This window comes from Nannospalax galili, unplaced genomic scaffold (assembly GCF_000622305.1).
Source record: "Nannospalax galili isolate Female #2095 unplaced genomic scaffold, S.galili_v1.0 scaffold408, whole genome shotgun sequence".
In the NCBI taxonomy this organism is placed as follows: Eukaryota; Metazoa; Chordata; class Mammalia; order Rodentia; family Spalacidae; genus Nannospalax; species Nannospalax galili.
This window is the reverse complement of record NW_008358662.1, coordinates 427412-444363: the sequence shown is the minus strand read 5'-3', so window position 1 is coordinate 444363 and position 16952 is coordinate 427412. Positions and strand designations below refer to the sequence as shown.

Sequence of the window (16952 nt, the reverse complement as noted above, 5' to 3'; positions counted from 1 at the left end):
TTTTTTATGATAGTCATATATATCATTTGGGGGGGGGGGGCTTCTGAAGGTACTGTCAGAGAGTTGCTAAGGAACCTAAATGAGATTATATTGTGGTTCCTGATGATGTGCATTAAATAGAATTACAGTTAATAAGGTAAAACCCTCCATCATAAGGATTGCGCAAGAGAGTTAAGCTAGGTTTTTACTGTAAACAGTGTTTATAATTATATTTGAGAGCTCCCCAAAAGTTGCAGGTTTGAATCTAGGAAAAGATTAAGGCCATACTCAAGGTCATGTGTGCTCAAGCCTTAAGCATAGTTCATTGCTATTTTAACGTTTTTTTTTGGGGGGGGGTTGAAATTTTTATTGAAGTTTTGTGTATTTCATACAGAACATCTTAACTTTGTACCCCCTTCCCCATTGGTACCTACCCATACCCCACACACACACTGGAATTCATACATTCTGTCATTTGTGTTAAGGCCTATCATGTCAAGTTAGTGTCCCCAAATGTCCTTCAGTGCAAGTTTGCCCACTGAGGTCTAGTCAACCTATCTAGAATCCCTCTCTTTAAGAAAATCAGCTCTTCCTCGCCCAGCATTAATCAGCTGCCAACAATTCGTTGAATAAGCTTGGGCCTGCTGCCCGTTTCCACAGTTCTGTGCTGGGTTTTTGTCTGCTTGCATTTGTATGGACAGCATTAATCAGCTGCCAACAATTCGTTGAATAAGCTTGGGCCTGCTGCCCATTTCCACAGTTCTGTGCTGGGTTTTTGTCTGCTTGCATTTGTATGGATCTTGTGCATGCTGACACCATTGCTGTAGGTTCATATGAGAAGGGTCCCAGGAGCCTATAGAGCTCTATTTCCCTATGGTCATGTACCCCCTCCCTGGTTCTTACAGTTTTTCCAGCCATTCTTCCACAACAGTCCCTGAGCCCTGGGTGGGTGAATTTTAATATAGGAGTCCTGTCCAAGGACCACACTCTATAGACTCTTATTCTCTACGTTTTGACCATTTGTGATCTTTTGTGTTCCTGATCCTCTGTTGCATAAGGGAGCTTCATTGATGAGAACTGAAAGATACATTATTGTTCTCTTTATCCCTTGTTCTATGTTCCGTGATGAGCCTTAGGTGTAGAGATTGTATTGAAGATGAGCCACTTAGCTTGGGCAATTCACAGACAATCTCTGTATGACCAGTTGTAGAACTCTGTAAAATCTCTGTCAATTTTGACTTTCTTTTTTGAATATATTTTTATTAAATTTTTGTGTATTTCAAACACATCTTAGTCTTCTTTATATCCCCAATCAGTACCCTCCCATAGCCCCTCCCCCCACTAGATTTCATGTATTCTGTCATTTATGTTAAGGCCTATTGAGTCAAATTAGTGTCCCCTGATGTCCCTCAGTGTAAGTTCATCCAGTGAGGTCTAGTCAGCCTATCTAGAGTCACTCCCTTAAAGAAAATCAGCTCTTCTTCACCCAGTAGTAATCAGCTGCCCAGTAGTTCTTCAGCTAAGATTGGGGCCTGTTGCCATTTCCAAATTCTCTGCTGGGTTTTTGTTACTTGAGTTTGCATGGATCTTGTGCATGCTGTCACCATTGCTATAAGTTTATATAAGCAAGGTCCCAGGAGCTTGTAAGACTATTTCAATATAGTCATGCACCTCCTGGCTCTTAAAATCTTTCCACCCTTTCTTCCACAATGGTCCCTGAGTCCTGAGTTCATTGCCCTCTATTGTGTGAGGGAGCTTCATTGATGAGAGTTGAGAGATGCATTAGTAATCCCTCTACCCCTTGTTCCACTATGTTCCATGAGTGTTAGATGTAAAGGTTCCACTGTAGATGTGTCACTTAGGGTTGGGCATTTCACAGGCACTTAATCTCTGTGAGTGAGCAATTGAAATATCTCAAGTAAAAGGAGTATTTTCACTTTGTAGGCAGCCTTCACATCACATGTTTTTAGTGGTGCTAGAATTCTTGATTCTCAGCTGATGAGAGATCAGACTGCAGAGGAAGGGCTCCCTCCCCTCCCTTTCCCCCTCCCTTCCCCTTCCCTTCTTCCCTTCATTTTCCACGTCTTTATGTCCTGCCCCAATTCCCCCTCTTAAGCTTAGACTCTTTGATCATAAGTGTTGATGGTGGCTGAAGATCCATTTTCTTTAACTTTGCTGCTGAACAGGGACACAGACCCTGCCTATCCAGAGATGGAAAGTCTCAACCTGTCTAATGTAGGGCAGACGTGAGAAAGTCCAGGCTTGGAGAATACAGGGTCATTCAATGGGAGTCAGGACATCTAACCACACACACAGTACAACAGAATATTGTGCCTGAGTCTAAGATTAGCACAAGATAAAATATATTAAAGCCTCTCTTCCATGAGCTTCTGAGAATTATGATGTTAGCAATTCATTAAAACTTAAGGCAGTAAGCCTGCAAGGTAACTGAGCAAGTAAAGGTGCTTGCTACCAAGTCTTGATGATGAGTTCCATACCTCGGATTCTACATAGTGGAAGAAGAGAATCAACTCCCACTAGTTGTCCTTTGACCTTCATGCACTCACACACACACAGAGATTAATGTAATTATAGGTTAAGGCAGAATTTGATTAACTTGGAGGACTAAAGACCCATATTGTCCCATATGTCAGGTATGTATACACACAGCACTCTAATAATTAATGGTACAAGTTCCCTTGTGCAACTGTGAGTCCCCTTGGGTTGTAATAAAACATACTGATAAATAAGATAGGAGGGATGGAAGGAGAGAAGGAAACATAAAGAAGGAAGGAAGGAAGAACACAAATAGCAATTCTAAGAAAGAATCCAGCAGCAGAATGGATTAAAAGGAAATAATACAAGATTGTTCTCACTGAGTGCACACTACACCAACAGCACCTAAAGGGAAAGTGTAGCAAACAAAAACTTAAAGTAAGGTTGCAACTACTATTAGGTACATGAATGGGACTCCTCTTCATACTTAAGAAATTAAGATGCCTTTTTCTCATGTTGAAGAGTTTTTGTTGTTTTTTTTTTTTTTTGTCTTTTTGAGACACGATCTCCTTGTAGCTCCAGCTGTCCTGGAACTCACTATATAGACCAGGCTGGCCTTGAACTCACAGAGATCTGCCTGCCTCTATCTCCCAAGTGCTGGGATTAAAGGCGTGCGCCACCATGCCCAGCATGAAGAGAATTTTTAAGGTTTTTTTTTTTTAAATAGTATAAGTGACTTTATCTTGATGATATTCTTAAAACTGTAGAGTGTCAAAAAGATTTTATTCTAGGAGAATAACTTCTTAAGTTCTTTCAATCTGGATGGGGTAGCCCTCTTCATCCTGCAGTGCTTCAGAGATGTTTGAAGAGGTTGGCCTTTACTGGAAGAATGGAGAAAGGGAGACTGTATGCAGTGTAAGAAGGGAGATACAGAGTTGGCACCTGTGGTCATCTTCTAATAGCTTCTTTTTCATCAAAAATAACATCTTGTAGTACTTGTAGGAAAAGATAAAGGTTTGAAGGAGTAGAAGATGTAAAATAATCATCCGAGAGAGAATGGATACAGGAGACATGGTTATCCACACGAGACCAGGCACCATTACTATGTGTCTCTTTAGATGCTTTCAGCTGCAATGCAAAAGAGTTTGAGAATTAGACTTGCCTGCTGGTAGTTTTGCTGATTTTGATGAAACAAGAAGAGGAAAATTGAAAGAGAAAATGAAGCAAATGTAGACTTTAAATCTGGCAGTGGAAGTCAGGTATGGTGATGCACAGCCTTTAATCCCAGCATTAGGGAGGCAGAGGCAGGTGGCTCTCTGTGAGTTCAAGGCCAGCCTGGTCTACATAGTGAGTTCCAGGACATCTGGGGCTACGGGGAGACTGTCTCAAAAAAGACAAAAAAAAAAAAAAAAAAAAAAAAGCATATCTGGCAATGGAGAGAGTACACGAGAGCCACACGTGGAAGGGCAAACAGGCAGTAGTTTCTAGTGGAGTCTGAGGCTTGTTGGAGTCCAGTTACTCAGGAATTCCCTGGAGATTTGGTTTTGGCCAGAGAGTTAAATGCTAGTGATTAAGATGGATGTGAGGCAGTTTGCAGTTGACAGTGCAGGGTGTGACTGTTGGGAGTGGGTAGCTGAAGTTGTATAGAAGAAATATGGTACAAGGGTATGGTAGAATAAAATGAAAGTTCAGGTGAGGGTTAAGAGTGATTTGTAAGCCCGAATTATATGATCCATTCTAGCTCAGACCAGAGTTTACTTTCTCACTCTGAAGGCATTTTAACGACCAATGGATATTAGGAAGCAGTTCACAGCTTCTGCCTCAGTGTTTGCTGTGGTGTCAGGCCTGTAGGAAACCTCTATAATTGTTAGCTACCCAACTGTCTTGATAATCGTTATTTCTGGAAATCAAGTGAAGCCTTCCACTTTGTTTGGGTTCTCATCATGTGTGCTCTATCCCTGACAGCAGTTCCTCCTCTGGCTACCAACACTGTGTCTCCATCCCTTGCTTTGCTGGCAAACAACCTGTCTATGCCTACAAGTGACCTACCACCTGGTGCCTCCCCAAGGAAAAAGCCTCGAAAGCAGCAACACGTCATCTCAACAGAAGAAGGGGATATGATGGAGACAAATAGCACTGATGACGAGAAATCTACTGCCAAAAGCCTTTTGGTGAAGGCTGAGAAGCGCAAGTCTCCTCCCAAAGAATATATTGGTAAGGGCCACTTAGGCTAATTGTCTCCTGGCCCTTCTCACTTAAATTGGGAATCCATCCCAGAGTGTCCGCTTTACTTGCAGTTAATTTACTGGAATTGAATTTTGAAAATTATTGAAAATATATACAATTTAATGTCTTGTCTTCTTCCCTTTTGAATAGATGAAGAAGGTGTGAGGTATGTCCCAGTGCGGCCCAGACCTCCCATTACTTTACTTCGTCATTATCGGAACCCTTGGAAAGCTGCTTACCACCACTTTCAGAGATATAGTGATGTCCGAGTTAAAGGTTAGTTTCCCCAGAAACATTCAGTTTTAGTGTTTGAATGAGGGTAATATTTAAGTTATATTGTAATCAAGTGGTTTTTTGGGGGTTTTTTTGTTTTGGTTTTTTTTTTGGTCTTTTTGAGACAGGATCTCCCTGTAGCCCCAGCTGTCCTGGAGCTCACTATGTAGACCAGGCTGGCCTTGAACTCACAGAGGTCCGCCTGCCTCTGCCTCCCAAGTGCTGGGTCTACAGGCGTGCACTACCACGCCCGGCTGTAATCAATTTTTTTTGTTGTATGGTTTGTTTTGGGAGGTTTTGGGGGGCTGGGGATCTTTTTGAGACGGGGTCTCTCTGTAGCCGCAGCCAGCCTAGAACTTGCTGTTGTAGACCAGGCTGGCATCAAACTCAGAGATTCACCTACCTCTGCCTCCTGAATGCTGGGATCAAAGGTGTGTGCCACCATGCCCAGCCCTTGTAGTCAGATTTATAAAAAGTCACAGAATCACAGTTCGCTAATTTTCAACAAAAATGTGTGCTATCCAGTTGAGTATAACATTTGAAAATTATTCTTTGGGATACTTAAATAAAATTCTTTGGAATCCCAATGAAATGGATAAGTAAAGGATACAACCTTGGTTTAGATAAACTGTGTGTTAACAGCTCCCCAGATGCTAATGCACTAAACTCCTTAGTCCCCCAAGTACTCCTAGTACTCATAGCTGTGGTTACACTGCTTTTTTGACAATGCATTGCACAGTAGTTGCTAAGATGTACATGCATTCTAAGTATTTTTTTTCCAAAAGACCTTTCATTCAACCTACATGTAAAGCACTTGAAATGAGCTAGGGTAAACCTCCAATATTTTGTTTTGTTGTGAACCTGAGAGTAACATTTTGATAAACCCACATTTAATGAAAATGGTTGATAAACTTTGCAAAAACTCTGCAAAAGTTAAAAGTACTTGATGAGCTGGGTATGATGGTGCACGCCTTTAATCCCAGCGCTTGGGAGGCAGAGGCAAGCAGATCTCTATGAGTTCAAAGCCAGATGAGACCCTGTCTCAAAAAAGGAAAAAAAAAAAAAAAAAAAGGTACTTAATGAATTTTTAAATGTCATTCATCTCAGATATAATAAATGCACAAAGAACTGTGCATTTCCAGTAAATTGGTCGTCTTGTTCCTTCTCTTGATAAATTCAGCTTGGAAACTTCTATAATAGTTTTCCTGAGGCTTCAAGATGAGTCCAGTTTAAAGAGGTCACTGACTTATGTCAATGAGCAGGGATGGAGATGGTAGCATCTTAGGCTCTATATAAGTCCAGGTCACATATATAAAATAGCATAGTGTTTGCATGTAACCGATATATGTTCTCCCATGCACCAATCATCTCTAGATTACTGAGATAGTTAATACAATGTAAATTCTATCAGTTACGTTTCTTGTTCCTGTGGTAAAAATACCTGGCTAAAGCAGCTTAAGGAAATAATGTATTTTGACTCCCAATTCGAGGGTACAGTTCATCATGGCCAGAAAGAGAAGGCAGCTGACACAGCTGTTAGGTATAATGGCAGGAATGGGAGGGCTGCTTGCTTATATCACCACTGATCAGAAAGCAGAGACCAGGACAGACAGACAGACACTGACCAGGCTCTAAACCACAAGGCCTAAACCTATTGGCTCACTTTCTCCAGAAAGGCTCTCCCTCCTAACAAGAGTGAACAAACTTGACTCTGCAACACAAAGTTGTCATCTACTACAAAATTCCTACTCATGAACTGTACAATCAAGTTATAAAAAAGCCTCCTAGCCAGGTGTGATGGCACTTGCCTTTAATCCTGGCAAGTGGGTCTCTATGAGTTCAAGGCTAGTCTGGTCTATATAAAAAATTGCAGGCCAGCCAGGACAATATAATAAGATCCTATGTTTTAAAAAGTCTAGTATAAGTTTATAATTTTGCATTAGGCTACATTCATAGCTCTCTGAGGGCACATGTATCCCTCGTGCCATGGGCTGTACATGTCATGCTTTGAGGTTCCACAATCTCCCAAAACAGCCCCACCAGCTGGGGATCAAGTGTTCAAACACATGAGACTGAGGGCTGGTAAAGTACTTATCTAGCCTGCAGGAGACTCTGGATTCATTCCCCGGCACCATATAAAACCTGGTATGACTCATGCCTGTAATCCCAGTACTTGAGAGGCTGAGACAGAAAGATTTATATGTTGTAGTCCAGTTTGGGCTACACAGCAAGTACAAAGCCAGCCTGTGACTGTTTCAAAAAAAAAAAGGGGGCCAGGGCCAGGCATGATGGTATATACCTTTAATCCCAGCATTTGAGAGACAGAGGCAGGTAAATCTCTTTAAGATTGAGGCCAGCCTGGTCTACATAGTAAGTTCCAGACCAGGGATACAGGGAGCCCTGGGCCCAAAAAAAAAAAAAAAAAAAAAAAAAGCTTGATCCTATCGAGGATATTTCACATTCAAACCATAACAAAAATGTTGCATAAATAGTTGATATAGTGTATTATTTAGGGAATAATGACAAGGAAAAGTGTCTGCACATATTCAGTACAGACACAGGCTTTTTTCTTTGTAAAATACTATCGCTCTATAGATGTAGAACCTACATACTCAGAAAGCCAACTGGGCTGTGAGATTTAAACATAAAAGTGAGATTCCCAGGGATAAGTGTTGATCTTCAGTGAAAGAAATGTCTGCTCAATATCAGAAGAATTCTATGACTATAAAATGTTTTAGGGATTGGCCTGGTAGCATTTTAAGCCATATTAAATAAAGATTCTTACTGCTGATTGAGCCTCACTTTTCAAAAACTATCTCAGGGAAAGTAACTTGATAGGTAATTTATCTTCCCTGATGTCTCTATTTGGTTATAAACCTACAAATCATGAAGCCTGTTAAATTTAGTTAAACTACTTGGCCCAAACTTTGAAATCATATTCATACAAATAAATCACCACAGAATGCTGGAAAAGCCCATCAATAGGAAATCAAAGTAGAAAGGGGGCAGATAAGAACACAGGAAATAAGCCAAGCATGGCGGTGCATATCTTTAATCCTGGCACTTGGAAGGCAAAGGCAAGTGGATCTCTTGTAAGTTCAAAGCCGGCCTGGTCTACATAGCAAGTTCCAGGCCAGCTGGGACTACAAGGATATCCTGTCTCAAAAAAGACAACAACAACAACAAAAAAGAACACAGGAAATAACATGACAGACTTTAAACCTTAACATATTCATATTTTCCCTAAAGAAAAAAGTCTAGGGATTGAGGCTGTAGCTCAATTAATAGAGTGCTGCCTAGCATTCAATCCCCAGCACTACATAAACCAGGTAGGGTGATACACACACCTATAATCCCAGCACTCCGGGAGGATCTAGAGTTCAAGGTCATCCTTTCCTACACAGTGAACTTGAGGGTACATGAAACCTATCTCAATTTTTTTTTTCTTTTTTGTCTTTTTGAGACATGGTCTCCCTGTAGCCCCAGCTGGCCTGGAACTCACAGAGATCTGCCTACCTCTGCCTCCCAGGTGCTGGGATTAAAGGCATGCGCCACCACGCCCGGCTTTTTTTAAAGGTGCAGGAGAGATGGCTCACTGGTTAAGAGCACTGGCTGCTTTTGCAGAGGACCAGGGTTTGATTCCTTGCACTCACATGGCAGCTAACAACTGTAACTCCAATTTCAGGGGATCCATTGCCACCTTCTGACCTCTGTGGGCATTGTGCAACACAAGTACATTTACATACATGCAGGCAGTACCCTCATACATATGAGAACCTGTCACCAAATTTTATATATATATATATATAAACATATATATTATTTAATAAAATAACTGCAAGTAACCACGGTGTTCTCAAGAAGCTGAAAAGCTCTTTCAAGTCATGTTGATGGTTGTATTTTTGACATTTTCCAACTAAATTTTTTTTTTTTTTAATGAATACACTTTTAGAGGAGAATTGGGTTCACCTTAAAAAAGAGCTTGAGGCTGGAGAGATGTCTCAGCAGTTAAGAGTACTGACTGCTCTTGCAGAGGACCCGGGTTTGATTTCCAGCATCCACATGGCAGCTACAAACCATCCTTAACTCCAGGGGAATCTGAAGCCCTCTTTCTGACCTCCACGGCATTGCATGACACAGGTGCACTCACATACATGCAAGCAATCCGCTCACACACATAAAATAATAAATAAAATATTTTTAAAAAAAAAAAAAAGAGCTCTAGTCAGGCATGGTGGTACCTGCCTTTAATCCCAGCACTCAGGAGGCAGAAGCAGGCAGATCTCTGTAACTTCAAGACCAGCCTGGTCTACATAACGAGCTCCAGGCCGGCTGAGGCTACAGGGAGACCCTGTCTCAAAAAGAGAGAGAGAGAGAGAGCCCTAATACACTCTGATCTTCTAATCTCCATATAGTTCTGAACTCTGAACTCCCAGCACAGTTTGCCAATAGAACTAAACTCTCCTTTGACAGCTGTCTATCAAACTGAACTGTCTCTTCCCAATCTTGGTCATACATGTCGTATTTATTTTACTGTATATCTGTCTAGTCATTGCTCTTTTCTGTCAGATTTGAAATATAATTCCCATTTGATTGATTGGCTTTCTCCAAAATGTAGGTAACTCCAGAAATCTAGAACTTCTTGCTCAGCCTTCCAGCTTCACATAAGCCCCACACGGGGAACAAGACTCAGTTTCCCTGAAACCATTTCCCTTTTTCTAAAAGATTAGGATAGTAGCTTGCTCTGCTTCCAATCCACCAAATTAGCAGATATCTTTCAAAGCTTTCTTTGAGCAGATGAAAATACAGAAAGGTTTCATTCATGTTGTTGATCGTTATTCCCCACAACTTTTATATGCAGAGGATTTATTTAAAGATACTTAGAGAAAGAAATTTTAATAAAATATTTATGCTTGAATGATTTCTTTTTTTTCCCTTTGGTCTTTTTGAGACAGGGTCTTCCTGTAGCTCTAGCTGGCCCAAACTCACTATGTAGACCAGGCTGGCCAGAGCTCCACCTGCCTCTGCCTTGCGATTAAAGGCATGTACCACCATGCCCATCAAAATTCACTTTTATAACAAATGAAATATACTCATTTTACTTGTGTATGGTTCCAGAGGAGAAGAAAGCTATGCTACAGGAAATAGCTAATCAGAAGGGAGTATCCTGTCGTGCCCAAGGCTGGAAAGTCCACCTCTGTGCTGCCCAGTTACTACAGCTGGTAGGTACAGTTCTGTCATTTGTTGTGTCATGCCAAAGAGGTGACAAGAAACTGGAGATACCCAACCCTATCTGGCCTCACAGAGATCTCACAGATATCTGTAACTCACAGAGATCTCCCTGTTTCTGCTTCCCAAATGCTAGGATTAAAGATATGGGTAACCAAGCCCTGCTGTAAGAGTTTCTTAGGGCTTTGTAGTGTGGGCAAGGTCCTGAGTTTGAAGCCCTGCAAGGGAAAAATATTTCAATGATACTGAAGTATTGGCCTACTGACATGAATAGTGATAGGATTTGTATGTGTGGCTTAATAGAATTATAGGTACTTCTGTAGCTCAGAGGGTAAAGGGCCAGCCTGGAATACCAGAGGCCCTGGGTTTGATCCCCAGCACCACCTAAAATGAAATGAAGAAAGCACACAGGCCTGTAATCCCAACCACTCCAGAATTAAAGCAGCTATGAATTATATAATTATTATTACATATATTTGTTGGGAGTGTAGGTGCACACATGCCATGGAGGTCAGAAGACAGCTTTCGGGAGTAAGTTCTCTCCTACCCTGTGGTTCTTGAGGATCAAACTCAGTGAAGTCATCAGGCTTGGCTGCAAGCACCTTTACCCCACTGAGCTATCTCTCCAGCCCTAAATTTTAGTTCTGATACCCAGATCCAAAATATATGGAATGGCTGTAATGTGAGACCTAAAATTAAAATTGAATAGTATGTCTTGTCATGACATTTGAAACAAGGGAAGTTTTAAATGGCCAACCTCATGAGTCCCTTCCCCCAACTCTGCTTCTTCAGAGGAGGTTCTGTTAACCAAACAGCCCTCTCACAATGGGCCCACACAGTTCCTGTTTCTCACTGAGTTGTAGGATTCACTGACTGACCAGCTCCCCGGTAGGGCTCAGGCCTTCCTTTAGGAAGCAAGGACTCCTCTCTCTGCAGAGCCTGCCTCTCACAGTCCTTGCTTGTCCATTCTGTTCCTGAGAGCAGCCCTTGTTTGACCCTATCCAGTAAACCGTGTCCTCTTCCCCAGGCCATCAATATCTATACATGAATAGGAGCTGCACTCTTTGTCATCTGTGTAGCAGTGGATCTTACATGATCAGCCAATCCCATGGGACAAAAATCTTTCTCTTATCAATTTAGTGAAGAGGAATTAGTCAAAGCAGGGGCCTCATGAAACTTGCCCATCTTTGGAGTAACAGTGATCTCAGTACCATTGTCTACTGAATAGTATTAATAGTACTAAAACTGTACAAGTCAGGTATGGTAGCACACACCTGTAATCCCAGAATATGGGAGACTGAGGCAGAAGGATCTGTGTGTTAAGCCTGAGCAACATAGCAAGGCCCTATCACAAAAAAGGGGATGGAGGGTTGGGAATGTAGCTCCATTCGTAAAATGCTCATCTAGCATACACAAAGCCAGCGCTGGATAAAATGGGCATACTGACACACATCTGTAGTACCAGCACAATCAGTTCAAGGTCATCCTTGGCTACAAAGCAGATTTGAGATCAGCCTGAAATTCATAAGGTCCTGTCTCTAAAAAGAAAAATCAGGCTGGTATAGTGTTACATGCCTTTAATCCAAGCACTGGGAGTCAGAGACAAGCAGATCTCTGTGAGATTTAGGCCAGCCTGGTCCACATAGCAAGTTCTAGGTCAGCTGGGGCTATAGAGAGACCCTATCTCAAAAATCAAATGGCTGGAGAGAAGGCTCAGCAGTTAAGAACACTGGTCGTTCTTGCAGAAGACCTGGGTTCAAATCCCAGCACCCAAATGGCAGCTAACAACTGTCCGTAACTCCAGTTCCAGGGGATCCAAGAGCCCCTTCTGTCCTCCGAGGGCATTGCTTGCACAACACAGGTGCACTTAGCTACATGCAGACAATACATGCATACACATAAAATAAAAATAATAAATAAAATATTTTTTTTAAAAAAAAACAGAAAAAGCCTAGTACTGTGACTAGCATTAAGTTAGCAGAAAATCATATTTCTTTGAAACTAGTAAAGTTGTTTTCAAAAGAATTGTGTATTCGTTATATTTCAAAGTTATTTTGAAAATGGACTCTGAACCTACAACAAATTGTGAAGTGTGATAGAAAGCATTGTTGACTCATTACTGTTTGTTAAACTTGGAACTTTAGTCCAAACACTTCTCTTTTTCTTTGGTCTTTTTTTTTAAGACAGAGTCTCCCTGTAGCCCCAGCTGGCCTGGAACTCACAGTGTAGACCACGCTGGCCTCAAACTCACAGAGATCCACCTGCCTTTGCCTCCCAAGTACTGGGATTAAAGGTGTGTGCCACCACATCTGGCTCTAAACACTTCTTATGCCATTTTGGAAAATTGACTCCATGTAGGTTCTTTTGCTTGAGATTGACTTGGGAAAGTATCTCTGAGATCACGATGTGCTCCCTCTTGTGTGTTGCAGACAAACCTAGAACATGATGTTTATGAAAGACTTACCAACCTTCAGGAAGGGATTATCCCAAAGAAAAAAGCAGCAACTGATGATGATCTGCATCGAATAAATGAGCTAATACAGGTTTGATGAGCCCCTATTCAGTCACTATAACATCTTGACTTTCCCATTTCCCTCCCACAACCACCAGCCTCTTTTGTACAAACTTATCATTCACTTCAGATTGCATTACCAGGAGACACTCAGACATTTTCTTTGTTTTGTTAAGATTTATTTTTTATTTATATGTGTGTGCCACATGTGTGCAGTACCCACAGAAGCCAGACGAGAGTATCAACCTCTTGGAGTTGGAGTTAGAGGTGGTTGTGAGCACAGCAAAGCAGTCTTAACTGCAATACCATCTCTCCAGTCTTTTTTTTTTTTTTTTTTTTTTTTTTTGATCTTTTTGAGACAGGGTCTCCCTGTAGTCCCAGCTGGCCTTGAACTCACAGAGAGCCACCTGACTCTGCCTCCTGAGTGCTAGGATTAAAGGCATGTACCTCCATGCCCAGCCCTTTTTCATGTTTTTTATTAGCATGTATTAATTATGCATAACAGTGGACTTCGTTATGACATTTTCATGCATGTACATATTTTGATTATAGCACCCTGTTATCCTCCTTGGTCCCCCCCAACTCCTGCCAATTCCCTCTTTCTCCATTAGTTAGTTCCCCTTCTACATTAGTGTCTATTTTTAAGATTTTATTTTTGTTTTATGTGTATGAATGTTTTGCCTGTATGTATGTAAGTGCATCATGTGCATACCTGGTGCCTGAGGAGGCCAGAAGAGGGTGTCAGATCGGGAGTTAAGGATGGGTGCTATCCACCATGTGGGTGTTGGAAACAAGCCCAGGTGATCTTAATTGCTGAGCCATTTCTCCAGCCCCAGTGTAGTCTATAGAGTATGTATGTGTGTGTGTGTCCCAGTAAGTTTCATTGAGATTTTTTTTTTTTAATGTATAGGAGCATGAGTGGGTATTTGTTTATAGAAACATGTACCTTACCAGTGAGCCTGTACATCTCAACCACAGGCTTTTGATCAAGTTCAAAGTACCAAACATGATGAGTTCCCTCTTGTGGAGCAGACCTCAAATCTAATCAGAAAGCAGTTCTCTACCCCCATACTAGACTTGTCACTGTTGCACCAGTAGGCTCATTTTGCCTGGTCAGTTAGTATTGCTGCACACAGAGTATACAGATAAGTAAGACTATTGATGATGATTCTCCCTCAGCAACCTGCATAGCAACTTCCAACACTAGAAGGGCTATCCAGCAAGAAGTCCAATTCCAATTTGATTGCCTTATGAGTTGTGTGACCTCTTCAGCAGCAGTCTTCCCAGCTAGTTCTGATGAGGACCTCAGGGTCCTCCCTAGCTAAGAACTCATAGGAGGATAGCCCACTCAGCCATGTTCTGTATGGAATGCCTCTGTCCAAAGTAAGCAGTTCTCTAAAAGCCATGTTTTCCCTATGACCTTCAGGTGATGATGTACCTTCTTACGTTCCAGGGAAACATGCAGAGGTGTAAACTGGTGATGGACCAAATCAGTGAAGCCAGAGACTCCATGCTTAAGGTTTTAGATCATAAAGATCGGGTCCTGAAGCTCCTCAACAAGAATGGGACTGTCAAGAAAGTGTCAAAGTTGAAGCGAAAGGAAAAAGTGTAGACCTAGAAGAATCAGGACTTGGAAACAGAATTTATGAAGAATGACAATGTGGGTGGGGGGGAGGGCTTTGGCTACTTTCACAATGGAACATTGACATGTAGGACATTTTCCTTCATTGACTGGAGGAAGCAGAGGGACCCAGAGCATCCAGTGGCACAGAAGGATCAAAACTGAGCTGACACAGTGAGCAGGCTCCTCTAGGCTCATCCCTGTTACTCCTGCCCTGTCTTCAGTGACTCCTGATACTTGTTGACACAGATGACCCAGCTGGGAGTTTCAGACTTTCAGTCCATAGACTGCAGGACCCATACTGAGCCTGAACTGAAAGTATCCACTAGGACCATCTGTTATCTCTCTGCACTAAAAATAAAACCTCTTCTCACCCCAGTCAGTTCTTCTGTTTAACCTTCAAATGCCTGTTAGCCTTCTGCAGTGGTGCCACAGTACCCAGAGAGCTGCCACATCTCACACAAAAAGGTTCCAACCATCAATTCTGGTCAGTTTTTTTTGTTGTTGTTTTTTTTTTTTTTAAAGAACCATTTCCAAGTGAAGTTGTTAGGTTGTCTGCCCTTCATGTATCAGAACCAGATTTTTGTGGCTAATCAAAGCAGGCAACACTAAGCTGTTCTGAGGTCCTGTTCTGGAGTACATTCTCAGTTATCTGTACTTCCTGCTGGTGTGATGCTGTTAATCGTATGTACCATGCATCTCGAAATGTTAATAAAGGACTTGAAGAGGTTTTTGTACATGAGCGGTTGCCTCTTTCTAAAGAGCATTACTAAAGTGTTCACCCTTGCTGTGCTTTCTTACACGTTATTGAGTCTCTTTGGTTAAAATGTTGTTATTCCACATTGAGTTCCACTTAACCCAGTAATCTGAAGATGTTTCAGTTCTTGGTTGTATTAAATACAAGCCTGATATAAATTGGTCAAAGCATACGACTGTTAAGGCAACAACACTGCGGAGAGAACTTCCAGGCAAGTGGATTCTTGTCATGGGATCATGCAGACTTCTCTGAACTAATCTGAATAGTATGACAGTCTATTCCTTTATTTTCTTTTGTTCATTCATTTTTTGAGGGGGGGTTCTCATGCATGTGTTCGCTTGTGTGGAAGTCAGCAGTCAATGTCACAATAATGAGTATCTTTCATAATGTCAAGTATCTTCCTCTACTCTCCACCTTATTTTTATAAACTTATTATCAGTGTGTGTGTGTGTGTGTGTGTGTGCATGCATATGCCTTCACCATGGTGTACATATGGAGGTCAGAGGATAATCTTGTGCAGTTGGTTCTCTCCCACATTTATGTGGGTTCCAGTAACTAAACTCAGATTGTCAGGCTTGTACAGCAAGTGTTTTTACCTACTAAGTCATCTTGCTGACCCTCAATTGTGTTCATGAACATCCACATATGTGTAAGTGCATCCATGTCATACAGCATCTGCAGAGGCCCAAAGAGGGCATCAGATCTCCCTGGAGCATGGACAGTTGTTAGCCACCATGTGGATGCTAGGACTGAATCTGGTTCCTCTGTAAGAGCGGCCAGTGCTCTTAACCACTAGGCCATCTCTCCAGCTTATTCCACCTTATGGGACAGGCTCTGTCACTGAATCATTTTGACTAGACTTGCTGCCCAACAAGCCCTTGGGTTTTGTTCACCTGCCCCCAGCTAAGCAATGGAATTACAGACACATGCCGCCATACCTGACTTACATAGATGTTAGGGATCCAAACTAAGGTCTTCATGCTTATGTGTCAAGCACTTTACCTACTGAGCCTTCTTCCCAGTCCCAGTTTGGGTTCCTTGTATCTACAAGACCAGCCATCTCCTTTCTATGTGACTTCTATGTGATAAGCCAAGAAAGATCGTCTCAGAGCCTGCTGTCTCTGGAGCTGGTTTAGCCACCCTCTTTCCTTAGGGATATGTTTTGAGCTACCAGCTTGGGACTGGAGCCTATCTCTGCCTTCACCTGAATAGAGTTGAAATAGTACATGCCATCTCTGCCTGGGCCTGTGACACGGTACTGTAGCTTACCTGAGACAGCCTTGTCTTAAAAGGGTTTTTATCTGATGTGAGAATGGGGTAGAAAGGAGTAAAGCAGTCTGTCAGCCTTCCTGGATTTGTGTAGCAAGGCTCAAAACCTAAAGCAACTGAGACTGCATCACTGGAGTATTTCGTTGGAACATAGAGCAAACTAAAGAGATCAGACTATGTCCTAGGCAGTCTAAGTGTTCCTTTGCCTCAGTCCAGTCTGTGTGCATTCTGCCCTAGTGAGCACACATGGGTTAGAGCCTACTGAGATTCTGTATTATAGAAATGTATAGAAATGCTAAAAGCATCACTAAACAGAACTTAGACAAGCACTTGGGAAGCTGAACAGAAAGAGATCAAGTTTGAGACCTGAGCTATATAACAAGACCCTCTTTGAAAACAGGAAGCTTGCCAATACAAGCCTTCAAGTCAGTGCAAGCTCAGTGATGTTTCACTCTTCTCTTGCCTTGTGAGGGCAGTTCGATCTGAATGAAGGTGGGAGAAGACGAGTACAGCTCAGCAGGAAGGGTTTGCCTAGAATGTATGAAGCCTCAGTTCCTTATGCAGCATCACACACACACACACACACACAC

At 42.0% G+C, this 16952-nt stretch overlaps 1 protein-coding gene across 4 annotated transcripts in view; it reads left to right on the top strand.

The window, feature by feature from the left end:
• Sap130 (Sin3A associated protein 130) overlaps nt 1-15078 on the top strand; it is an 81609-nt gene extending 66531 nt beyond the window's left edge. For 2 of the 4 annotated variants that reach the window (XM_017795319.2, XM_017795318.2), the window contains exons 17-21: nt 4441-4689; nt 4852-4977; nt 10093-10196; nt 12633-12746; nt 14169-14385. In XM_017795319.2, coding sequence (XP_017650808.1) covers nt 4441-4689; nt 4852-4977; nt 10093-10196; nt 12633-12746; nt 14169-14327 — 752 coding nt within the window. In that variant the 3' untranslated portion in view covers nt 14328-14385. Of the gene's footprint in view, nt 1-4440; nt 4690-4851; nt 4978-10092; nt 10197-12632; nt 12747-14168 lie in introns of all 4 variants that reach the window. The other 2 variants (XM_029558108.1, XM_029558109.1) reach the window with 2 other exon arrangements.
• Nucleotides 15079-16952: the final 1874 nt, after the last annotated feature.